The sequence below is a fragment of the Mytilus edulis genome, chromosome 2, assembly GCF_963676685.1.
Source record: "Mytilus edulis chromosome 2, xbMytEdul2.2, whole genome shotgun sequence".
Taxonomy (NCBI): Eukaryota; Metazoa; Mollusca; class Bivalvia; order Mytilida; family Mytilidae; genus Mytilus; species Mytilus edulis.
Genome location: NC_092345.1, coordinates 23,903,409 through 23,930,917, shown reverse-complemented (window position 1 = coordinate 23,930,917; position 27,509 = coordinate 23,903,409). Strand labels below are relative to the sequence as shown.

Sequence of the window (27,509 nt, the reverse complement as noted above, 5' to 3'; positions counted from 1 at the left end):
ATCCTTTATTGTTATAAGTATTCATAATTATGAAACGAACAATAATTGAATATATGAAAGCGAGCTAACAATGCAGTTTTCAAAATAATTAATATTTCCCAGGGGCATTTCTCTTTAAGAAACAAATTGATTGAGACTGATGTTTCCTCTTTTAAAAATAATTGATCAGCACTGATTTTGGAACTCGTTCAAGACTAATATGAATCTCTGATATAAGTTTCATAAAATCTGGCAATAATTGAACAAATGAGAGCGCTAGCAATGCAATTTTACATTTAATTAATGTTTCCAAGTGCATAACTCTTTAAGAAAAAATTGATCGAGACTGATATTGAACCTGTCCAAGACATTTCTGATATAAATGATTTTAGTTTAAAAAAAAACCCACTAGCAATAATTTCAACACGTGAGAGGGCTTTAAACAAGACCAGACGGACGGACAGAAGTCCTGTATTTATATGTCTCCCGCAACGGGTTATTGTGGGAACAAACCCTCAATTCAAATTATCATTTGCAAATTTAAGCTACTGGGCTGCTGATACCTGAGGACTAATAGCTAGTCTACCAGCAGCGGTCTCGATCTTGTGGTAGTACATTTTTTAATAACATAAATGGCCCCAATTTTCTACACCAGATACAGATTTTGACATCATGCCTCTTTGGTGATCTTCAAGGCCTAGTTTGAAAATCAAACATAGATGTATGAAGAAAACAGGAACTACATAGCAAACTGATATGACGCTAAATAGTTTTCAAAAATAAACTGTATATCAAATATCAAATATTGGTGGTACACTGATTTTTTGTGGCTACAAGCAAATCCTGAATTAAAATGTTCAACTAAAGATTAAATTTACTTACAAGTGTGTATAATACACACTTTTGTTAAACAATGAATTTACATACACTCAAAAATACAATTTGTACTTAATCCATAAAATTGGCACCCATGAAAAGAAATGAATCCACAGTAGCTCTGATTTGTAGCTTCTGGGAAAAAGCATCAGAGATGGGTTAAAGACAGACAGACACACAGACACTAAACTCTGCTAATACACTTGAGTTACGGAATAAAAATTGGTATGAATATTTTTGAACATTTATTATTACAATACACAAACAGATACTTTGTTAAATGTTGGGTACTGAGAGTCTAGCTGTTTGAACTGATAAGCACATTTGTTTCTTTCTGCTGTTTTTCCTAGCTCATTGTACAATCTTGCTTGATAATACACAGCATCTTTTATCCTTTGGTGAGCCTCTAATTGTTTAAAATAGTCAATAACTGTGTCCATCATATTAACGGCACTTACTAATGCTGAAAAATAAAAAGTAAATGTATGAATATTAAAACAATTTCTAAAACAGATTTTATATTAATGTAAATTAAGAAATTATTGCTAGGTTATTATTAATGCAAATAATGAGACTAAGTGATTATCGCAATAATAAGAATGTGCATTCTGATATTTGATACATAGATCTGAATGCAGATTTTTCTCATATCTCAGTAATAAATCTCACATTTCATTAAGTACCAGTGCAAAGTATACAAAGGAATTTAGGAAAACTTATCAGCATAGGTCGTTTGTATAATTGCACTTCCTCTCTCTCTATATTCTTCTGACATCTGACTCGAACTTCTCTTGAACTGAATTTTACTATGCGTATTGTTATGCGTTTAATTTTCTACATTGGCTAGAGGTATAGGGGGAGGTTTGAGATCTCAAAAAACATGTTTAACCCCGCCACATTTTTGCGCCTGTCCCAAGTCAGGGGCATCTGGCCTTTAATAGTCTTGTATGATTTTTAATTATAGTTTCTTGTGTTTAATTTGGAGTTTAGAATGTCGTCCATTATCAATGAACCAGTATATATATTTGTTTAGGGGCCAGCTGAAGGACGCCTTCGGGTGCGGGAATTTCTCTCTGCATTGAAAACCTTTTGGTGACTTTCTGCTGTTGTCTGTTATATGGTTGGGTTGTTGTCTCTTTGACACATTCTCAATTTTATATATATAAATACGTTGTGTATTGTATCAGAGATCCTTGTTTAATTTCTATGAGGATGTAACACCTCCCGAAATAAAAGCTTATTTTATTAAGCTACAGTTCGAGGAAGGGATAAGTTCTCTGTGCAATGCTAGGCGGTGTTGTCGTAGAATTAGAAATAAAAAGTACAGGTTCCAGCCCTGATTGGGGAGGAAGTTACGAATCAGTAAAATTGAGAAAGGAAATGGTGAATATGTCAAAGCGACAACCACCCGACCATAGAGCAAACAACAGACGAAGGCAACCAATGGGTCTTCAATGTAGCGAGAATTCCCGCACCCGTAGGTGTCCTTCAGCTGGCCCCTAAAATATGCATAATAGTACAGTGATAATGGACGTCATACTAAACTCCGAATTATACACAAGAAACTAAAATTTAAAATCATACAAGACTAACAAAGGCCAGAGGCTCCTGACTTGGGACAGGCGCAAAATTGCGGCGGGGTTAAACATGTTTATGAGATCTCAACCCTCCCCCTATACCTCTAGCCAATGTAGAAAAGTAAAAGAATAACAATACGCACATTAAAATTCAGTTCAAGAGAAGTCCGAGTCTGATGTCAAAAGATGTAACAAAAGAAAATAAATAAAATGACAATAATACATAAATAACAACAGACTACTAGCAGTTAACTGACATGCCAGCTCCAGACCTCAATTAAACTGATTGAAAGATTATGTCTTCATCATATGAATATCAGGTACAATCCCTCCCGTTAGGGGTTTAGTATCATACTATCATAAAATATATGAGAAGAACATAACCCGTGTCATGCCAACAACTGTTTTTTTTATTCTAACATCTTTAGGTTGCAATATACAAAGGAATTTATGAAACTGATAACTGAAAAATAATGGATTACAACAAATTGAGTTACATTTTAGAATAGTTCAAACAGACCTGCTCTTTTCTTTTGTTCTGGACCTATATTAGCAGCAGCTACCAGACATCGTACATAACAATACATTGTCCTAGCCTTGTCAAACAGATTACCATGAGAAATAATAGGTAATAGCTGTTGTCTCAATAATTCTAAGGCTGGTTGTGGAAGTTGCATCAAAAACTGCAAAATATAAAACGATATACTTAAAATACAGGAGACTTCACGAACAGCAAATAAGCAACTCATTTTTAAAGAAATCAAGTAATATGGCTCAATATTTATTGTTTGTAATTGACGATGATTGAACAGCAATATTAATGATATGACACTAGTAATTAATGGTACCAAGGGAGGTAATATACATTATTATCCTTCACATATTTTTTTTTAATTACCGTTATGTACAGATCAATCAAAAAATCCATAATTCAATAGACAGTCAATTGAATTTACATTGATAGTTTTAAAGACAACGCTCATTTTTTTGTCTTTTTCATTATCACTGATCAACAGTATTTCTCATATTTTTGTAAAAAGCACAATATAAACTGCATTTTGTCAAAGTATGAAAAATTCTGTATTTGATTGATAATTATGATATATGTACCCCCATACTAATATAAACTCATAAATCTGATTCTATTTCAGCAATAATGTATTTGTTTTTTCTGTTACAAACTAACACGTTACCTGTATAAAAGACAGATGAACAGTAGCAAGAGCCACCATATATTGTAGATGATGCTCCTTTGCATGTGTAATACAATCCAGGACATGGGACAGACCAGAGGTATGGTTCCCTGTCTGGACAAATAATTCAGCTAAGGCTAAATATACCCTACAAAACAAGCATAACAGATTCTATTAATGCAACATTTTCAAAACATGAGTTTGTCCTCCATTGAAGGGTTTATACAGCAAAAATGAATTTGTTATCCTCAGACTTTTAAGAATCGGATTTCCAAAATAATCAAGGAAAATATCTTTCGTAATCAGCACCCCATTCAACTGACAATATAAAATGCTTTCAAGAAGTTTCAAGTGGAGAAATAGAAAAACAAGAATATGTCTGCAGTACATGGATGCCCCACTCACACTATCATTTTCTATGTTTCACGTAAAATTGGGGGAATAAGTCTAATTTGGCATTTAAATTTAGAAACATCATATCATAGAGAACATGTGTAATAAGTTTCAAGTTGATTGGACTTCAACTTCATCAAAAACTACCTTGACCAAAAACTTTAATTCAAAATTTGCACTATCATTTTCTATGTTCAGACGACTGTGAAATTGGACAGTTGATTGGACTTCAACTTCATCAAAAACTACCTTGACTGACTAGAATCTTTAACCTGAAACGGGACATATGTACGAATGGACCAACGAACGGATGCACAGACCAGAAAACATAATGCACCTCTACAATCGTAGGTGGGGCATAAAAGTGGGGCATAAAAAGAAATTTTTAATTCATATTATAGGTGGGAATGCTATAGATTCACATCTATCTGTATGTATCCATTCCATTGCCTATCAAGCATAACTTTTACTTTAGGAAATACAATACAACATTCTTGATTCTGGGAAAAAGTTGAAATATAAAAAAAGTTTTTCAAACAATTTTGATTACTATTTCTTTTTATAAATATCTTAGAACCAGTTATTTATCAAATCAAAAATGGTTTATCTCTATGTGTAACCATGGTAACATCAACATCCTACTCACCTACAAGGAAAATCAGGGACATATTTTCTCTTGTCTTTCTTTACTTTCTCTAACAACTGAGTCAATTCTGTTAATGATTGAGTTACTTCCCCTTTTTCTTTGTTCAGTATGGCATTTCTACATGTAGAAATAAAGTATAATAACATTGTGTTAGTTATGTTCATTTGATTAATCAATTTCTTCAGGAAATTTAAGACATATAAACCATGTATTACTGTATTGCTACTAACTCTCACAACACTTTAGAAGACAAGAAATCAAGTTTGAAAAAAATATCTCTCTAACAATGTCTTTTCACATTTTTATGGACCACTTTGGCATATAATACAACATATATATGTTTATATTGCAGATTGTTTGTGCTTGGTTCCACTTGCAGCAATGTTGGTGAAGGACTGCCTGAGTGTGTTGAGGGACAGATATATCTTAAACAAAAAGTCTTAAAAAAATCTCTTCATTTATTGTAGCTGTTTTCGATGTGAAATCAAGAGCAGTAAAACAGTAGGTTGACTAATTTCTAGTCATGTCAAACCAAAACATCTTGTTCTATCAGCTTATTCACAGACTTAATGAGGTCTGCACGGTATCTGCTTTGAGATGTCATTGAAAAATCGAAGGTTGTTCATGTTCATTGTGGTACTGGCAATGAAATAAATAAAATAAATAGGGAAAGGAAGCATTTTTTATTTAAATTTATTGACAGTTTTCTTAGACATTTATAAAAATGATGCTGAAAAGTTTGTTGTTTCTTAAAATTCTGCTTCATCATATTATGAAATGAAGTTTGAAGAGCTTCGAACCTTTGAAAAATAATTCATTTACAATAGTGCAACGAGGCTACATGTTTTCATTTTTGCAGAACTCATTTTATCAGACTGAACAAAGAGCCAGTATAAGTCAGAACATATTTATATTAAATACTAAATTTATATGTTTGAATAAATGTAATTGCTGGTTTTTTTTTAATTATTCCATTTCAAATTTTTTATTTACAGGAAATTAAAATGTTAACATTACCTAATAACAGCCTCGTCTTCATTCAGTGCTCTAATGTTTGTTACATTTGTCTCAGCCTGTCCAAACTTCCTGTTCATCACAGCTCTGTCAAATAACAACTGCTGTTCACATATCATCCATGTATGGGCATGCTGAGTATGTTTTGGAAATCGTTGTTTAGCACTACTGATGATGTCAAATGCTGCACTGTAGTTACCCTAAAATTTCAAATACAATGTACTGCGTATTCCTTGCAAGCAAACTTGAGCAAAATCATAAATTGTTATCCATGAAAATAGAAAATAAATGAATCTACACATTATGTATGTAACCTTCAGACAGAAGGTCACAGAAGAGTTTATGAAACATAACTGTATTAGTTTTATCTAAAACCATATAAAATCTAAGCACAAAAAGATTTTTCTTACACACTAACTACAAGAACACACACATATACGCACATCATCAGCAATACATTTTGCTATATTACACACTTACTACATGTAAAACAACACACTTTTATACTCACATCATCAGCATGACACCTGGCTACATTACACAGGGCTATACACACAGCTTCACCATTATGAAATATTCCATTTACTGCTGTATTCAGATTTAACACTAACAGACTACACATAGCAGAGCTCTCTCTACAACAGAACATAAATTTTCTTTACAAGTTTTTTTTTATATTAAAGTTGGCTTTGTGATATGCATTCTAGTCATTTACAATGATTGTTTGTTTTTGTCCAAGAAATAAACACATTATGAAATTATTTAACCCTAAGATAGCAGAAGGTAAAACAAAAAATCAAACACTTGATTTCAAATTTAATGAATCGTTTTGCCAAAATAGCAAAAAAAAAAAGGCTTTCCATCAGAAACAATGTAGTAATAATGAAGGATATCTTCAATTGCCTTATATACCTGTAAATAGTTGTATATATAACTTGTAATGAAGTTTTGGATTAAGAATATAAAATCTGTATTACCTCTTCCCATACATTTCCCATAGGGCTGATTTCTGGGCATAACTGACACACATAAAGTGAGACTGTGAATGTTGACAGTTCAATAGGTCACTCTTCAACAAAAACTCAAACACACTGAAAAGAGTTCAAGTAGTTATTTTTCAGTACATATGAAAGACATACTTTATAGGTCTGCTCCCTATCTAATAAGGCATGCATTTTCCTGGTTGCTTGTTCACTTTCTGAGGAAGGTTTTATTATATTGCAATTAAGTTAATTTCAACTGGACCTATTCAGAGATATGACTCAAAATTTAAAGGCTTTTCATTTAAAAGAAAATGTTTTTGGATGTTGAATTTTGGGAAATTACTCTTACTTGTAAAAGGATTTGAACAATTTTTTTCTGTAATATCTTTTACAGCGGCAGAATTAATTTGTACTCTAAACATATAAAGAAAAATGCATTGAATGATGCTTTGTGACTTGATATTCCTATTTTCATAGAATACCTTAAAAAATTAAGAAAATGTGATATAATATACCACCTTAACTGGAAAATACTTGTTAATTATCAACGCCTTTATGACGTCATTTACCAGATAGAGGGGATCGCCTGTATCCCTGCACTATTAACGTTCATCAAGCTTCTTAGTGATTGTCAGTCTGAAATAATGTTTGTCCTATATGTACTTAATCACAATTAATTTTCCAAAAATTTATTAACTTCGAGTCATAAAGTAAAGGCTACTAATCTATTTACCATCAAAATAAAATCTCAAGTTGTTCTTATCCTTTATTTTTCTTCAATTTGAATTAATATATCTATGGACTATAAAGTATATATTCACCTTGCTGGCTTTGCCGTGGCAAATGCATTATTTCTTGCTAAAGACTGAACACCCATTGAAGTGATATTCTGTAAGTAAATAATAATAATATCATCCAGAGTTAGCAAAAAACAGATGGAACCAATGCAGCCGAAAGATACTGTTTACATGACAATAATTCTTCTTACCAGAACAATTTAACCCTAAATATTGTTGACTTGTCATACAGAGTAACTGAAAAACAAGCCTTGTCTGAAAACCCTAACCCTATTCATAGAGGTCTAGGTCAGATGAAATATGTTCCACTATAAGGCAACCTCATACAAATTTTGGTTGCTGTGATAAGTTACAATATAAATGATATCTAAAGTTATAAACGCAGACAGCAGAACCTATATGTCTCAACTTATAGAAATTTTAATGAAAGTGGGACAGAATGCAATGAAAAAGGAAAGCACTTCAGATAAACATGATAAAGGCTGCTTTCATTTTGCAATGTAAATAAAAATTAAACACTGAATTTTTTAGATATTTTGAATCGGAATCATCTTCCTTTTTCGTAATCATAAATCTTTTACAGATACATATGCCATGCACATTCTATGTGATTTTAAATAAAAATAGTTTTCTTCACAAGTATGCTTATTCAAATACATGCATTTTGTAACTTGAATTTTTGAGAGTAACATAACATGACATTGGCTGGATTGCTTCTAAAGAATGTCTACTTCACTGCAATATGTTGTTTTAACTATGTTGCATAAAGATTTTGATCGCATTTTCAGATCTTACACAAGCCATGACAATTGCCTTCAGAAATATATATTATATTTTAAAGGTAAGATGGAAGTAGAGCTACTGAAATAATCACAGAACTTACAGGTAGGTTTAATTCTTCACTTTTCCATACAGATCTAGCCATGAGATTTGCTGTGTAAGATGTCCCTGGTTCTTCTAATCTGTGTAACCAACTCTGTAATATTTGAAAAGCATTATAGAAATTTTGCTCATAATGAATTTCTACATACAAATGCATGTTGTGAACAAACAATTACTGGCACTTACCAAGGCATGGTGTAAACTAACAATTACTGACACTTACCAAGGCATGGTGTAAACTAACAATTACCAACACTTACCAAAGCATTCTGTAAAATAACAATTACTGACACTTACATGTACTGAAGCATGCTGTAAACAAACCATTACTGACACTTACCAAAGCATATGGTAAACTAACACTTACTGACACTTGACCAAAGCCTGCTGTGAACTTGCAATTACTGATTCCTACTAAAGCATGTTGTAAACTAACAATTACTGACACTTACTAAAAGCATGCTGTAAACTAACAATTACTAACACTTACCAAAGCATGCTGTAAACTGACAATTACTTACACTTTCCAAGGCATGCTGTAAACTAACAATTACTGACACTTACCAAAGTATGCTGTAAACTCACAATTACTGGCACTTACCAAAGCATGCTGTAAACTAACAATATTATTACTTACACTTACCAAGGCATGTTGTAAACTAATAATTACTGACACTTACAAAAGCATGCTGTAAACTAACAAGTACTGACACTAACCAAAGCATGCTGTAAACTTACCATTACTGACACTTACCAAGGCATGCTGTAAACATTCATGATCATTGGTCTCCTGTGCCATTCTTATAGCCTCATGTAATGCAGCTAATGATTCATCTCTGAAATAAATTCCATTAACAATTAAATTGTGCAGGGGTTCAAATTAGCAGTGGTCCTAGGTCCGCGACCTTCACTTTTGCAATCAGACCTTTGTTTTGGTTACTACCTATGCCTCATGGACCCGCGATTTGAAGGAAAATAAAAATTAACTTTGCCTACCTTTTAAACCAAAATTTCCAAATGATTTAAAAATTTAATCATTTAAAATTGCCAACCAGTAATGTGTAAATCTGAGTAAAATTGTATCTGACTGACAAAAACAACATTAAACCAGATGCTCCGCAGGGCGCAGCTTTATACAACCGCAGAGGTAGAACCCTAAACAGTTGGGGCTAGTATGGACACAACATTCAAGCTGGATCATTGAATATTGTCTTTATTGGTATGAATATTGATTTTGTTATCGGTAAATTAAAAGCTAACTAAATATTCCTAGTATGTTATATGTATATACATATTCATGGATCTACAATCTGTTGATACCTGTAACTTGGCATTGCACAAGGTCATGTTTTTCTCTGGCTGTTTATGACGTCTTTACACTAAAGCCATTGGATTTTGGATGTGTACGGATTGATTGTTTAGTCTTAGTTGCATGATTTTTTTATTAGTTGTTAGTGGCTTTGAACTAGCTGTCAGATAACTGTGAGTACTCTCAGATCTGTTCATTGTGTCTTTTTGTGTCGGGATGTACAAGTACTGGGCCACATCGACTTGAATTTTGTCCATCTGATGAGTTAAGCCTTTTTCAACTGATTTTTATAGTTCGTTCTTATGTTGTACTGTTATACCACTGTCCCAGGTTATGGGGAGGGTTGGGGTCCCGCTAACATGTTTAACCCCGCCACATTATTAATGTATGTGCCTGTTCCAAGTCAGGAGCCTGTAATTCAGTGGTTGTCGTTTGTTTATATGTTACATATTTGTTTTTTGTTCCTTTTTTTACATAAATAAGGCCATTAGTTTTCTCGTTTGAATTGTTTTACATTGTCTTATCTGGGCCTTTTATAGCTGACTATGCGGTATGGGCTTTGCTCATTGTTGAAGGCCGTACGGTGACCTATAGTTGTTAATGTCTGTGTCATTTTGGTCTTTTGTGGATAGTTGTCTCATTGGCAATCATACCACATCTTCTTTTTTGTATGTACAGCCATGACAGCATAGGTTTCTGACACAGAATGAATGTGGTCTTATGAATTTTTTTTTTTTTGGTTTTGAGCAATTCACTATGCTGTTGAATATTAATCCTCTAAAAAAAAACAATATTTGAAGAAATTTTCTTCTTAATTTCTGAAAAAATGTAAAGTGTAAAAATATTACTACAATTTCAAGAGGTAATACATTTCTTGTCAATTTTGAAGGGCCAGTAAAAATCTGGAAGTTTCTTACTGTTCACAGAGATACTTATATATATATATAATAGTGCAACTAGATATGATACACTCAAACAGCTTTAAATTTGAACTGTTTATAATATAATACTATAACTAGTATTTAATCACAAATAGTTGAGAAAATCCTCCCACCCACAGTGACACCCTCCAAAATACTGAAAAAAAGATTATTTGAATTTTTAATATACAAGCTAAGATAATTACATTTCATTAATAAACAAGTTAAATGCAACAGTGATTTTGACAATGCAACATTGAAGCTAATTTAAACCTAACACCAAAAGCACATCATCAATTTTGTATCTTACTGAGTAAGGAAATATTTCAAGTAAAAGTAGGACCTTGAATTTAGGTTGTGGACCTTTCAGTTTGGCGTGTCAAAGGTCCTGGACCTTCCAGAACCAAATGTTAATTCGAACCCCTGTTGTGGAAACACAAATATGTTGTTTAATCCTAATGACATCATATAAACTGGAGAGGTTTAAGATCTAAATAACTAGCTTTACATTGCCATGTGGAAGGTTATAAATAGTGTAGCAGCTACAAGCATATTTCAGACGAATTGTGCACATCCTGCTACAAGCATGAAATTTTGCATAGACCGTCCTCAACTCTTACTCTTTTATTTCAGATAGGGAGGCATTTGAAAAAAATGTCTCACTTCCGGTAAAATCCAAAATGGCCGACATCATACTTAAATCAGCCCTATATCGAAGGCTAGTATGTGAAAAGGTGTAATTATCATGCTACTAACATACTATTTGGTACCAACCTTTGTTATATACTACTTTTGGATATATGATATAGATTAGATGTCTTCAAAAACCCTACTTCCGGTAAAATCCAACATGGCCGACATAGTACTAGAATAAGCATATTTTAGGGAGGGTAATTGAAATGTGTTTTAATGTATTGCTACTATCATTACATTGTGTAGGAGCCTTTCATTTGTGCTTCTCATGGATACAATGTATAAGACATATCCTTTTAAAAATCTTACTTCCAGTAATATCCAAAATGGCGGAAATAGAAATATCAATTTTCTATTTTAATATTAAACTTTTTTCAAAATGTAAAGAAAATGTTGATTTTTTGTTTTTGCTTGTCATTAAACTATTGGCTTCTAGTTATCCTCAAAACCACTACGGCCAGGTTTTTTTTAATTTGTTGGTTTACGGATTTTCCCCACGAAAAAGTTGACATTTTTTTAAATGCCTCCCTATCTGAAATAAAAGAGAAATAGTTGAGGAAGGTCTATGCTTCTATTTAATGCTTGTAGCAGGATGTGCACAGTTTTTCACAAAGCCGCTATCAATGCAACATTTGGTGTTTGGTTTAAGATTTCCTAATAATAATGTTATCATAATGTGTCAATTTTGGAACCAGTAAGTAATTGACAATTGGTGGACCACCAATTTTTTGAAGGACTAGCAACAGTTTGCAGCCTGTCAGTCCTTGGTCTGGCAAAAAAAAAACACCAAGTTTTGTAAACTATTCATAAATGTGATTTGCTTTCTCTAAACATGAAAATCATGCTGACTGTACTTTTAAAATGGTCACTGGTCTCATTATTTCTTCTTCAAAATAAGAAAGTAACCAATCCAATGAAATAAAATACATCTTTTAAAAGATAATGAAGTTTTTAAACACTACCTTAAAAATAAAAAAAAAACAATGTTATTTTTAATTCATCCCATAGTCAAATCAACTTTACCTGTGCCCAAATCTGTAATGCAGTGACGCAAGGTTGAGTGCAGCATAACGTCGACTCACTGCCTCTTCTCTGTTCTTGTTGCCTGAACTACCATCAGAGCCAATATTTGTATTCCGATCAAAGTAATGATAGAGGTTGTGAAGTGCAGTACAGTATTCTTTAACACGTAAACTGTTCAGATAACTTAAAAAATGCTTAAATATACAAATAAATTATTTAAAGCACTTCGGTAAATGTAAAGTAGTAAATTTTATTTAAATTCGTTATAAATTATGAAAATGCTAAAATATACAAATGAATTATTTAAAGTACTTCGGTAAATGTAAAGTAGTAAATTTTATTTAAAATTCGTTATAAATTATGACAAAATGTCAAATTTTAGCACCTGGAATGATGGTGGTCAAAGAGAAAGATTGAAAATCCTGTTCCTAGTCAAAAACAAACATGAATTAAACATGAACAAATAATAGTTATATTGCATTATATTTGTCCAATAAAATATGATTTTTCATTCTAGCATTTTCTTCAATTTTGGAGGGTGACTTTGTAAATTGTTTAGAAATTTTGTTATACAGGTAGGAAAATTATCACTTGCAGCTAGGAAAATCAAAAGTTTTCATTTTTCAATTCTTTAACTTACAGCCTCAGCCATGTCAGGATTTGATCTTAACATATCAGTTATCTTTTCTTGTAGCTTGGCTGGTGATAAAGCCTCATTCTCATTATGTTGCAATAAAAATCCCTGAAAACAATCGAAGAACAATCAAATGTGACATTTAATCCTGACAGCTAGACTTTTAATCAGACAGCAAAAAACAGAGTAATTTAAATGTCAACCAATTTTGACTAAGAACTATAATAGTTTATTCAATTTTGACAATGACTGAATGGATTCAAAAAAAATCTGTTCAAAATTTTATTTTAGGACTTTAACAAAAAACAATCTTTGCTAAATATTCATTGCCAGTAAGTTATATTGAAATCATTAAATGATTTTGATAAAATGTATTCTCAAATAAATTGATTATACCTGCTGCCAGTGCTGGCAATACAAAGCTATTTTGACAATCCAAGAAATTTTATTAAGTTTGTTTGTATATGTAGATTTTTTTATGAATTTACCATCATTTATTGGTGAGAATTTTTATATCCTGCAGTGAACCTTTTCAGTTAGGTACATTCTGGAAGTTTAATTTAAAGTTGATCACCTATCATATACAAGAGTCACATACCCCAAAAGACAACTTAAATAGACAATAAACATATAAGCACTCCCTAAAGTGCTAGGGTAATATCAAAAAGATGTTGTGAGAGACACATCGCACATGAGTTTAGCACTGTAAACACATATCTCTTCATATCTCAATTTCTGTATCTGCTGTATATACATAGTAATGGTTACTCTTAAATACCATCACCATTGTAAAGCAGAAAGTAAATGCCACTGACATTACAAAAATATTCTTACCTGATCATGAATTAAACTCAGTGAAAAGTTATTTTTTTACAGCTTTTGTTTTTAAGTATTGGAAAAGATTCATTTATTACCATAATAATTTGAATAGAATCTATATTTATGTATAATCCACATGACCTTTCCCCACAGAAGTTCAGGAAAAATATCTTTTCCTTACTTGTTGAAATGTGAAACTCTGGTATGGTTAAAATCGTGTGTGTCATTTGCAAAATACAGCAAAATCTGCTTTTCAGTCATAAAGCCAAAAATAATTGTTCATGTAACTAACATATCAAATTAAAGTTTTTATCTTATTTTCTGTTTGAAACAAATTTGAACTTTTAGGTATAAATCTGTGTATTATACATGCCCAGATTCAGTAGTTTGTAAATAAATAAACTATTGGAAGCTGTAAGATATAGTTGATAATGCTGATTAGTTTACCTGTCTTGATATAAAGTATTCTGCCTGTTTGTACGAGAAGAATCCACCATCAACATCATCAGATTTCCTATAAAAAAGAAAATAACTTGTAATAAATCTGATTCATATCATTTCCATTACCAGAAAAATTCTTTTTATTATACATTGATTTCTGATGTTTTAAATGTTTTATAGGAAAACTGGAACCCTGCATACTTGAACTGACATTCTGCCTTCTTTTGATTTTTCATTGCACATTATTCCAACCTAACTAAAATTTATTATTTCAATCTATTGAAGAGATTTCTTGAAGTTAACAATTTTAGCAAATTTCAAAAATACAATAAAAATATAAACTACAGCACAACATTAAACTCATCTAACCTCAATCCTAATCTATCAAACTGACTTGTAATATTTGTCAATCAGTAATCCACTGGCATAAAAATTCAACATCATGATCACTTTTATTCTTTATAATTTTAACATACAGTCATATCAGTGATTACAAAGACAATCAATGGTCCTCTAATAGTTACTTTTCATCAAGAGACTTTCTCATATTGTCAACTTTTTAATAAAAATAGAATTACTAGTTACCATGGTAATGGATACATTAATGTTCCACAACTCAATTTACATGTTGCCATGGTTACATCTTCCAAAAGATTTTCAAAAGACTAAAGCCATTTTTAGATCTGCTAAGATGACTTGTGATAATATTCAATTAATGATTTACTGAAATACAAAAAAAAAATGTACATACCCATCGCCATGGTGACTTCTCTCAAATGACTTTCCTAGACCTAGACCACTCCTAAATCTACCAGACTGACTTGTGATGGAGTCGATTAATGATCCACCAAACTGATCACTCTCATCCATTCCCATTCCTACTTGTCCAGCCTCATAATAATCTTTGTATCTCGTAAATAACTTTGTCACTTGGGAGAATGATAGTTTTTCAAATGCTACTATCATTCTTCTGAGGAACAGACCTGTAAAAAAATATATGCATCAAATGTATAGAGAAATATAAATTGCAAATACATTTAGTATATGTGCACTTTTTATACACAAGTTTCATAGATGCAAGATTTATAATTAAAGGAAAAACAATAATATTATACACAGTAAACCATCAGTTGCATAGAAATCATTCCTACTAAAAATTAAGATGATGATAGCCCTAGGGAGGAGCAGTCCAGCAGCAGTTGTATGAATCCAGAGGTAGAAAAACAGTTACTGTGGATTCATTATTATTCGTTGGATAGCAATTTTCTTGGATTTTGTGGGTACAGAACTACAGATGACAAATTTTCTATAGGCTTGTATGCAGACTTTGGTAAAACCAGGAAATTATAATTCCACAAACATGTTTGTTTTCCTAGATCCACAAAAAATTGGTGCCCACAGAAATAAATGAAACCACGGTAAATTATTACCATATTACTATATTTGAGAAGCGTTTCTTGGCTTACTTTCAAAATGCCCACTAAGAGTCAAAACTATTTCATATATAATCTACCTAGTATACTACTGGCACTGATAACACCATTGGATGGGTCACTTAGTTGTTTTGTTACGTCCTGGAAGAAATCCATCAGCAGTAACACACCTTCCTGGTAAAATCCTTTTAACCTTAAATATAAACACAGAGAAATAAAGCTTTACTAATGAAAAAAATGTAAATGCTTGTTTCAACAAAAAATAATGAGAAAGTTTTTTTTTACTCCTTACAGTAAAAAATAACAAATAAAAAACTTAAACCAATGGGTACATTTAGATGGATTGTTTTAAATTTCATATCTTATAATTTTAATTTGCATTGTCTGCTATGAATAGTGATAATATACATATGTTGTCAGAAGAAGTCCTTTTTGTCAATACAAATACAAACCTTTCAGCAAATATTTCATAATGTGTTTGTTTCAGTATAGGCTGAACTTGGTCAGTTAAATCTTTCAAGGTCATATTAGGACTCTAAAATATAAGACATAAATAATGAAAAGAAATACCAACTTATTAAATTTAATACAGATAATTGCGCTAAATAATTTCCTCCTCCAAACTCAGGACTTTACTATGAAACTATGATATTTTTTTTTCTAAATATTATGATCATTTCTTTCAGTGTAACCTTTAAAAACATAGGAAACCAGTTATTTCTTACCTAAAAGATTCTTTTAAGCAAGCTTTGCAGAAAGATTCCAATTTAATGGAGTATAAAAATAGGCAAGTTTCTAACCTGGATAAGTTTGAGTATTGATGTCATGAAGTCTCGCTTTTCTCGTTCTTTAAATTTCTCCTCACTAGTGGTATCTTGAGCACCAAATCCCACAAAAACGGGAGGCTTATGACGTCTTCTCATTTCTATGTACTCATATATCAGTACCATTAATGAAATCTTGTGTGGTGTGACCTGCTCCTTTAATGGTTTTTTACCAAAAGGTCCAAATATAAACAAGTCTTTCTGATGATTTGATGCACTTGACATTGTATCTGTATACTGTAATGCTATAAGAAAATAGAGCAATTATTTGTTTTATTGCAGAAATCATTGATTAACGGTACAAATAAAAGTGTGTAAAGAAGCTTATTGTTTCATTAATAGTTTATTAAGCATAGTGTAAATTCAGAAATTATTTTGAGGTTTTTATTATTGCGAATAATGCCACTGGATGGGTATTGCAATAATAAGAACTCATGTTCTGATAACTGAAACATAGATCTGAACCCAGTTTTTTTCTTCGAAATCGCGTTTATTAAACTTGCATTTTTGTCCATTCTTGAAAAATCGCAATAATAAATGCACACAATAATTTCTGAACTTACAATACTTAATGAGCCCCATTCTGTAAGTGATTGTCCCTTGTAAGTAGCCTGTAGTTCAAAGGTTGTTGTTTGTTGCTGTATTTCATATTTGTTTGAATCCTTCATTGTTTTGTACATAATTCAATCCGTCAGCTTTTTTCTCATTTGAATTGTTGTATATTTGTCATTTAAGAGCTTTAATAGTTTGCTATGCAGTATATGTTTCTCTCATTGTTGAAGGCTGTATGGTGATCCATAATTGCTAACCTTGAACATCATCTGGTGTCTTTGGGAGAGTTTTTAAATTGGCAATCATACCACATCTTCTTTTTTTATATTCATGTCTATTCAGTTAAAGTATCAACCCTGCAACTATCTACAGGTTATAATCAATTATCAAGTAATTTATCAAATACTATTTAGATACTACAAGATCATTCAATTGTTGTCTAATCAAATGTGTTTTTCTTAATGCAAATTAAAAAGTTTAATTTTTAATCAACACCATTGTTCTATATGAATTAAAATGTTTAATTCATTTTTAGGTCATGCAATCTAATAAATTGGACCTCATTATTTTAGTGGTATAGATATTCATATAATTTACATTCATATAACTTACTTATCTAAATAAACAGCTGATAAACTATAAACTATATTTATAAACGTTAATTGTTATGGTTCCTGTTGTACCTGTAAAAGAGAAAAAAATTGCTTTAAAACAAGAATACCAATTGAAAATTATAGTAGTGTTTAAACATGTGAAATAAGTAGTTTTTTTTTTCAGTCATAATCTTACTTTAAACACACAACTATTTAGACTAAAACAAAACTTTTGCAAAATATTATAACACTTTATGTAAATATGCAAAACTATAGCTATGCAAAACTACATTATCTGCATGTATATGACATTCTTAAAGTGTTAATGATGATGGAGACCTATATCCACTATGCTTGGCACTGCAAAGGTAGTGTTATCGGATTATTGAACAAATCAATAGTCATGTCATATTAATACCTCTTTCTCCCCTTTGGGCCAAAGTGGAGAAAAAGTTATTAATGTGTCATCCATGAGCCATTCTGAATCAGTCAGTTCAGTGTATCTATACTGTGGCAAAGATTCCAACTACTCCTTGTATACAATAGGAAAATCTGGAAAACCACTCTACAGTATAGATACACTGAACAGGCAATCATTCAGCATGCATCAGGGCTAGGAAACAGGTGGATTCAAGATCTCTGTTTTGTTTGATTCTTAGGGAATATGCCATGGATTTTATGTTGTTTCCTTACCTACAAAAATTAGGAAGTTCTCATGTATATTTTTTTTTTACCTGCAAGCCATGGTGACTGGCCGGCATGGGGAAAAAAATGTCAATAGACAATTTTTAACATTAACCAATAACTATAATTTCATAATCTTAGAAACACCAAAGAATTTAATAAAATATTATTGAAAACTTAAAGTGCATTAATTTTTAATTTAGCAATTTTAATGTTTATAAAGAGCACAACTTATGAACTGTAAAATTCAGACGCAACCCAATTTGGATCTAGATCTTAATATTTTTGTTATAAACTTTGTGTATAAGTTTAATAAAATTTGGTTAAATCAAACTAAAGTTAAAGAGACAAAAATTCAGCAATTTTTATGTTTATTAAGGGACATAACTCATGAATAGTAAAATTCACGCCACCTAATTTTTTCTGAGTTTTTTTTGGTCATAAGCATTGTGTATAAGCTTTTATAAAATTAAATTGAGGCAAACTGATTTTGGGGATGTTTGGGACATAGACAGGACACCCGAAAGTGTAACACTTAAGGATGTACACCTCTGAGGAGCCAAAAATTTCTAGAATTAAACTTTTTTTCTAAACCTGATTTTTGGGTTTATAAGACTGAAAAAAAAATAATTGGTGAAGAAAAAATCATGTGGTGGTGCACTTCTTTTTTTGCTACGGCCCTTTGAAAGTATACAATTTTGATGATTTTCCCATTTTTTATCAATTTTTACCCTTTTTTGGGCTATTATCGTTAACAAAACCACAGTTCCACAATTAAACTTTTTTTTTATACTCTCAATAAAGATGAAATGGACCAATCTGAATAAATTCAACTAAAAAAAAAAAGTTGGTGTTAATTTAAGAAAGTTTTATCATATTTTGATGCTTTTTCGTGTCAAATTTACCATGTTGCCAATTTTGTAAATTTGTGATTTTTCTCAGTTTAAAGAACAAAATGCATATTATTTCCACTTCTTTGTTATAAATAATTGAAAACAAGAGGCTCTCAAGAGCCTGAATCGCTCACCTGAATTTTTTTGGTTTAATCTCTCATCAATGATTATTTTGGCTTTTCAATTTATTTAAATGTTCTTGAAATCGTCCTATTCTCTTCAAAAGCCAAAAAAAAAATCAATTTCTCCTATGTTCTATTTTAGCCATAGGAGCTATGTTTCTTGATATAAGGAAATGAAATATAAAATTTATACTAGATACTCTGAAACTCTGAAACTCATTTAGCCTAAGTTTGGCTGAAATTGATACAGCAGTTTCAAAGGAGAAGATTTTTTAAAGTAAGTCAACATGATGAACAAATTGTGAAAAAAGTTTTTAAAGGGCAATAACTCCTTAAGAGGTCAATTGACAATTTTGGTCAAATTGACTTATTTGTAGATCTTACTTTGCTGATCATTTTTGCTGTTTACAGTTTATCTTTATCTATAATAATATTCAAGATAATGACCAAAAACTGCAAAATTTCCTTAAAATTACCAATTAAGTGGCAGCAACCCAACAATGGTTTGTTTGATTCATCTGAAAATTTCAGGGCTGATAGATCTTGACCTAATGAACATTTTTACCCCATGTCAGATTTGCTCTAAATGCTTTTGTTTTTGAGATATAAGCCAAAAACTGCATTTGACCCCTATGTTCTATTTTAAGTAACGGTGGCCATGTTTTTTGACAGATCAAAAATCTAAGCACACACTTTGTGCAGGATAATCTAAAGAACAATCATGCTAAGTTTCATCCAAATCCATTCAGTAGTTTCAGAGGAGAAGATTTTTTAAAGTTAGCAAATATGATGAACAAATTGTGAAAAATTGCCATTAAAGGACAATAACCCCTTAAGGGGTCAATTGACAATTTTGGTCATATTAACTTATTTGTAGATCTTACTTTGCTGATCATTTTTGCTGTTTACAGTTTATCTTTATCTATAATAATATTCAAGATAATGACCAAAAACTGCAAAATTTCCTTAAAATTACCAATTAAGTGGCAGCAACCCAACAATGGTTTGTTTGATTCATCTGAAAATTTCAGGGCTGATAGATCTTGACCTAATGAACATTTTTACCCCATGTCAGATTTGCTCTAAATGCTTTCGTTTTCGAGATATAAGCCAAAAACTGCATTTGACCCCTATGTTCTATTTTAGGTAATGGCGGCCATGTTTTTTGACGGATCAAAAATCGAAGCGCACACTTTGTGCAAGATACTCTAAGGAACAATCATGCTAAGTTTCATTCAAATCCATTCAGTAGTTTCAGAGGAGAAGATTTTTTAAAGTTAGCAAATATGATGAACAAATTGTGAAAAATTGCCATTAAAGGATAATAACCCCTTAAGGGGTCAATTGACAATTTTGGTCATATTAACTTATTTGTAGATCTTACTTTGCTGATCATTTTTGCTGTTTACAGTTTATCTTTATCTATAATAATATTCAAGATAATGACCAAAAACTGCAAAATTTCCTTAAAATTACCAATTAAGTGGCAGCAACCCAACAATGGTTTGTTTGATTCATCTGAAAATTTCAGGGCTGATAGATCTTGACCTAATGAACATTTTTACCCCATGTCAGATTTGCTCTAAATGCTTTCGTTTTCGAGATATAAGCCAAAAACTGCATTTGACCCCTATGTTCTATTTTAGGTAATGGCGGCCATGTTTTTTGACGGATCAAAAATCGAAGCGCACACTTTGTGCAGGATACTCTAAGGAACAATCATGCTAAGTTTCATTCAAATCCATTCAGTAGTTTCAGAGGAGAAGATGTTTGAAAAATTGTTAACGACGACGACGACGACGACGACGGACGCCAAGTGATAAGAAAAGCTCACATGGCCTTTTAGGCCAGGTGAGCTAAAAAATACATATCTAAGAAATTTGAAAAGAAAAAGTTATATGGGATGTATATGTTTCTTGTAAAATCATTTTTTGTAACCCTCACCCATTTTTTCAAAATTTTGACTAAAAAGACTGACTAGATTAGGGATAAAATTTGAAAATTTTATTTCTCAAAAAGTACTTATTGGAACTACCCATTTTTTTCAGAGTTAAGTTCGATTATGATATTTATCTAATTCATTGCTATTATCCACTTTTGACCCATATTTTGGAAATAATTTCAGAACAAGATTTAAATGAGACTGAATGAGACTGAAACGTCAGAAGAATACATCCTTAATGCCCCCTTTTACATTAGGTTTTCTACTGCATAGGGATAGAAATTCCAAGAACACGCATCACTCTTATGTCATGTCATAAACCATTCTAACCAAATACAAAGCTTTTATCCCCCATGAGTTACTTAGCTCCTAACTCGTAATACTGAGTGCTCAATAAACTAGTCTAACTCAATCATATATTTATGTGCCTTAGCTTGGAAGGAATTGTTGTCCAGGGTTTTCTAATCTTCATGTCTAATCTTCATTTCTATAAAGTCTTGTACACAATTTCCACCTTACATCCATGTAAATTTACTATTTCAATCTCACTTAATTCGCACAACAGTTTTCAGAAAGAAAAAAAAAGATTAAAATGTTATACAGACAAACAGATAGTACCATAAGTGAACCCTATAGCTCTCACTGTGTGTGTTCCTTTTGGCCAGGTGAGCTAATAAAAAGAGGGGTTATCACTTATCTAAATATGTGAACGTCATACATAATTTATTCCCCCTTTTATGATAGTGGTTTAAAATTATTTCAATTATCCTTAAGGATTCAATAGAATTCGTACAATACTACATGTAACAAAATATATATACATGTATAACCTACTTATCTGAATAAACAGCTGATAAAATATAATCTGTTTATAAACTTAAGTAGTTATCGTTCTTTTTTACCTGTAAAACATAATAAAGATGTTTTTAAACAAAAAAAACAATTTCATAAAAATAGTAGTGAGTATAAATGCAGTTGATACAATAGTTTCTCAAATATGTGTTTCCGTAAAACATACAAATTGTTAGACAAAGCACTAGCTTTGCAAAGTGTTAACACCTTATATGTAAATAAACTAAACTCACGCTATGTAATACTACATTTTCTGCATGTATATAACATTTATAAAATGAAACAGTTAGTGGAGATCTAAATCCACTATGCTTGGCACTGCAAAGGTAGTGTTATCGGACTTATGAATAATACTCATAGTCATGCCCCCTTGCCAACATTGGTCCAAAAAGTGAGAAAGAGGTGTCAAGGTTGCATACCTGACCCACTACTGAATGAAACCTTGATTAGTGTAGCTATACTCTAGCCTAGCTTCCTAGGTGATCTCTATATACAATAGGGAAAAGCTGGGAAACCAGACTACAGTATAAATTCAGTAAACAAGCATTCATTCAGGAGCGTGTCAGAGCTAAGAAGCAGGTGGTTAAAGATCTCTGTTTTGCTGAAAAAAAATTAGAAATGTTTTTGTCTTTTTCAGCCAACAAATTTGGTAAATATATTCTTTTTTTGGGGAATGACAGATTTATGAAAGATTTTATAGTTATGTCTATTCAGTTTTAGTATCAACCCTGCAACTTGTACATTCCTCAGTATTAAGTTATTAATTACAATACAGATATCACATCATTTCATTCTGGTCTAATCATGGTTTTTTTAGTGGTGGAGAAGAAAAAAAAAATATTTAGAAATTAACAAGAGCATGAATCTTCTTCATGGTATCTAAAATAGGAATGTTGTCCACACTTCAAACCAAACACAAAATTTATATCCCCTCTGAGTAAAGTAGCTACTGACTCTTAATGTCTAGTCAAGTAATTTAATAATCAAAGAAACAGATATTACTTCTTTTAATTTTGGTCTAATCGTATGTCTTTTTTTTATACAACCATTCCTTAAATAATTGAAGGAAGAAAAGATAAAATATTTCTAATTAGAAATTCTAAGAGCCGTGCTTCACTCTCTGGTGATTATGCCATGTTGTAAAGTTTGCTTCCAAAAAATATTTGAGCCAGCCGGACATTTCATATCTGATCCTGATTTTAATTCCTAAGATTTAGTCACAAAAGGCAATTAAATGGTAATCAGATGGCTATTCCAATGATTGACATTACCTTAAAAATCAAAGAGCTGATAGCTCTGAGGTGGAAGAAGGTGAATAAAAGGTAACTTGAATTATCATAAAAGCAGCCCCACTAACCCGGCCTGCTTTGTTCCATTATCATTATGACATATTTTTTTTCTTCAAACAAGAATGTGTCATAAGTACATGGATTTCCCATCCATACAATCATTTTCTATGTTCAGTGGACCGTGAAAATTAGGTAAAATCTTTAATTTGGCAGAAAAATTAGAAAGATCATATCATAAGGAACACATGTGTACTAAGTTTCAAGTTGATTGGATTTCAACTTCATCAAAAAACACCTTGACCATAAACTTTAACCTGAAGCAGGACGGATTGACAGACCAGAAAACATAATGCCCATCATAATGGGACATAAAAATAGTAAGAATTGTAAAATAGCTGCCAACTTTTGAAGTTCCCATGGGTTTTTTTAGTGCGCTACAACAATTTTAAAGGTTACAATTTTTAGCGGAGTATTTTGCACGATCTGGATTGTCTAGAATAGTGTCATATTTGTATGATGAGCTTACATGCCTTTTTCTTAAGTCTGTTTGCATGATTCTAGTTATTAAATCAGTATAAAAGATGAACATGTAGCTAGCAGACCAGGGTTTATTTTCTTGTGTAAGAATATATGATGCTTGTTGAAATTTCCAATTTTGAATAATGCACAAAGATGGACCTTTTACAGGTTGGGAACAACACTCCAAATGAGGGGTAACCCTCATTGGAAGAACATAACAACCCACTGTAAAAAAAAATGAGCACCTTTATATTCATATTGGTTGATGAAACTTTCCCCAAGAACAATGCATCTATCAAGTATTAAATGGTCAAAATATGTCAAAAGAATTTTGTGATGTTTGTAAACTTATATCTTCTTTATTAATTTGACCCCTCATTTAGAAAAGATAATGGGGGGGGGGGGGGGGGGGGGGGTCCAAACCTGTTTGTTGGTCTTTGTGAAAAAAAGAATACTACATTGTGCTTTAAATTATTTAATTGAATACAAAAATAACTTATTATGTCAATAAATTAGTGAAAAAAATACTATTCAGTATTATCTTTATGGTAGTACTGCATCATTGAATTTTGTCAATCAGCCATGCTTTTATCCTTAACCTGTGTAAGAACCCTCTTTAATACAGATGACCTGCGGCATTGCCATGTTCACCATTTTACAAGATGAAAACAACAAAGTTCAAAATCTAGCATGTTAGAATAATCTTCAGAGAAAACGTTTTTGATTGGCTTATTAATTTGATCATGAGAAACACAGAATTTGATTGGCTGAACACGATTGTTTTACCTTGGGAACAAAATAAGGAACAGATGATTTTCACTAAATTGTGTTTTAGAGGTTTTTTTAACGATTTTCAATATTTTTTAACAAATGCAAGGACCTATTATAAAACGTCCTTGATAAGAGTGAAGAGAATGAACACAGGGCGAACGTATTATATGGTCGAAAGAACTCAGGACGAACAGACCAAGGGCGAACATGTAAACAGGGCGAGTCGACCCAATCCAAATTCATGCATGCGTACTACAAATATCTACATTAAAAACATCCGGTTACAAGTAAACAAACAATGTTCATATAGATGAGATGAAATCTAATAATTTACATAAATAAAAGGGTATATATTTACGATAGTGATTTGTTTTTCAATCCTAATTTACAAATAAAAAGATTCAAATGCTTAATCATGTGTAAAAATTGGTGTCAAGGATCGGAAGTTGTTATGAAATTGTAATGCACAGAAACGGATGCGGCATACAAAGGTTGTAACGGTTGTAAAGTCGGCACCATAGGTCTTCAGAAGGCTTGAAGTCTTCTTCCACCAAAAAACGATTTAAAACTTTACTTTGATATGATAATTTTGATATGAATTTGATGTTTGGATGTAACTGTTAAATTGGCAGTGCATCATTCAAAGTGTGCACATCAGCATGCTTATATCTGCCTTAAACTTTTTATTTGTGCAAAATGACATTGTCAAAAATTTACTTTCGTTTTCACATAGTTCTAACCGGATGTTGACTTGACAATGGTAAAACATGGACCATAAACGGGTGTGTAAAATCTGTGTACGCTTACAAAGCACGACTGAGTGAAGAAGCTTTTTCCACATTATTTCTTCAACAAAATACTTGAAATAAATGTTAGATACAGGTATCAATGATAATTTTAGCATTTTTGAAGAACTGTAGGATGCATAATTAAATTTCCCAACTGTGCACATGCGCATACGTGTTCTAGTTCATACGTAGTTCTGACAATTTTTCAATTAAAACCTTTTTAAATTTTTCATCAAATCATGTTTATAAACTAATTTCTAATAATTTTAATCTTTAGGACTAAATCAATTAGAAGCAAACAGCTAAAAAGTAAGAAAAAAATGTGAATAAACGATCAATTTATATGATGTCCGGTACTGAACATAGTTCACCTGTCACCTGAACAGGTAGATTTCAGCTGTCCAACTACTAATTAGCCTTGATTAAAATTAGAAAGTATTGAAGTAGGTGTTGTTTTGATAGTAATTATTAATCATCATGTCACATTTATGACCAGAAATGTGTTGATGTTAAAGGCAAAAGGTTGGGTCAAAAAGATAGTGAATTATGTAACAAGAGTGCACACACTGAAATGTCTCGCCTTCTTTACTAATCATTGATATTATGTTGATAGTCCTAAGTATAAAGCTTTATTACAACTGTCACTTAAACGTTACATTAACCAAGATAACTAAACAAAGACCAATGAACCATGAAAATGAGGTCAAGGTCAGATGAACCATGCCAGGCTGACATGTACAGCTAACAATGCTTCCATAAAACAAATATAGTTGACCTAATACTTATAGTTTAAGATAAATAGACCAAAACACAAAAACTTAACACTGAGCAATGAACCATGAAAATGAGGTCAAGGTCAAATAAAACCTGCACGACTAATATATAAATCATCAAATATTTCCATACACTAAATATAGTTGACCTATGGCATATAGTATCAGATAAAAAGACCAAAAAATGAAAAACTTAACTTTGACCACTGAACCATGAAAATGAGGTCAAGGTCAGATGACACCTGCCAGTTGGACATGTACACCTTACAGTCCTTCCATACACCGAATATACTAGCCCTATTGCTTATAGTATCTGAGATATGGACTTGACCACCAAAACTTAACCTTGTTCACTGAGCCATGAAATGAGGTCGAGGTCAAGTGAAAACTGTCTGACGGGCATGAGGACCTTACAAGGTACGCACATACCAAATATAGTTATCCTATTACTTATAATAAGAGAGAATTCAACATTACAAAAAATCTGAACTTTTTTTTCAAGTGGTCACTGAACCATGAAAATGAGGTCAAGGACATTGGACATGTGACTGACGGAAACTTCGTAACATGAGGCATCTATATACAAAGTATGAAGCATCCAGGTCTTTCACCTTCTAAAATATAAAGCTGTAAAGAAGTAAGCTAACACCGCCGCCGCCGCCGGATCACTATCCCTATGTCGAGCTTTCTGCAACAAAAGTTGCAGGCTCGACAAAAATGACTGAAAAAGCCTTGAAAACTAAAAAGTATATGACCATTTCATGCTTTGCCCAGTCGGACTTTTATTGGACATTATGCAAATGACCGGAATATATGACCGTTTTGGAAGCCATGTTGTAAACCCTTTTTAACAAGTTCAAAGCCTAGTTATATCCCCCATGAGTTACATAGCTACTGAATCTTAGTGCTTAGTTGCTCAATAAACTAGTTTAACTACACCATATATGTTAATGTACAATTAACAATTAACAAAACTTGATCCTTGTTAGAGAAATGGTTGTATCTTAATACTATTTGTCCTTCAGTGAATATAATATGAATTGCCGGATGCATGCATATTATTTAGACACACAATTTTGTCTAATAGGTGAAGACCATTTCTAATTGTTGTTTAATGTGATGTCTCAATCACATATTCCCCACCCTTATTCTTATAATACAGAGGTATTGAATGAATGTACAACAATACTATATGTATAGTATTCTGATAATCATTATCTACTTACATAAATAAACAGCTGATAAAATATATAGAATCTATTTATAAACCTTAATCGTATCGTTCCTGTTCAGTA

At 31.8% G+C, this 27,509-nt stretch overlaps 1 protein-coding gene across 2 annotated transcripts; it reads right to left on the bottom strand.

Moving 5' to 3' along the window:
- Positions 1 to 1,087: 1,087 nt before the first annotated feature.
- Positions 1,088 to 27,509, bottom strand: LOC139511786 (anaphase-promoting complex subunit 5-like). 2 transcript variants are annotated; one of them, XM_071298844.1, is made up of 19 exons: positions 27,441 to 27,505; positions 17,601 to 17,671; positions 16,413 to 16,681; positions 16,065 to 16,147; positions 15,693 to 15,805; positions 14,931 to 15,162; positions 14,186 to 14,252; positions 12,926 to 13,027; positions 12,286 to 12,479; positions 9,095 to 9,176; positions 8,342 to 8,434; positions 7,483 to 7,550; positions 6,656 to 6,769; positions 6,190 to 6,313; positions 5,682 to 5,878; positions 4,665 to 4,781; positions 3,626 to 3,773; positions 2,953 to 3,115; positions 1,088 to 1,318 (listed from the first exon to the last, which is right to left on the bottom strand). In XM_071298844.1, the coding sequence occupies exons 3-19, from the start codon at positions 16,659 to 16,661 to the stop codon at positions 1,107 to 1,109; spliced, it is 2,358 nt and encodes a 785-aa protein (XP_071154945.1). In that variant the 5' UTR covers positions 16,662 to 16,681; positions 17,601 to 17,671; positions 27,441 to 27,505; the 3' UTR covers positions 1,088 to 1,106. The 2 variants fall into 2 exon arrangements, with proteins under 2 accessions (XP_071154945.1, XP_071154946.1); XM_071298845.1 differs by lacking the exon at positions 17,601 to 17,671 and having other exon boundaries at positions 27,441 to 27,509.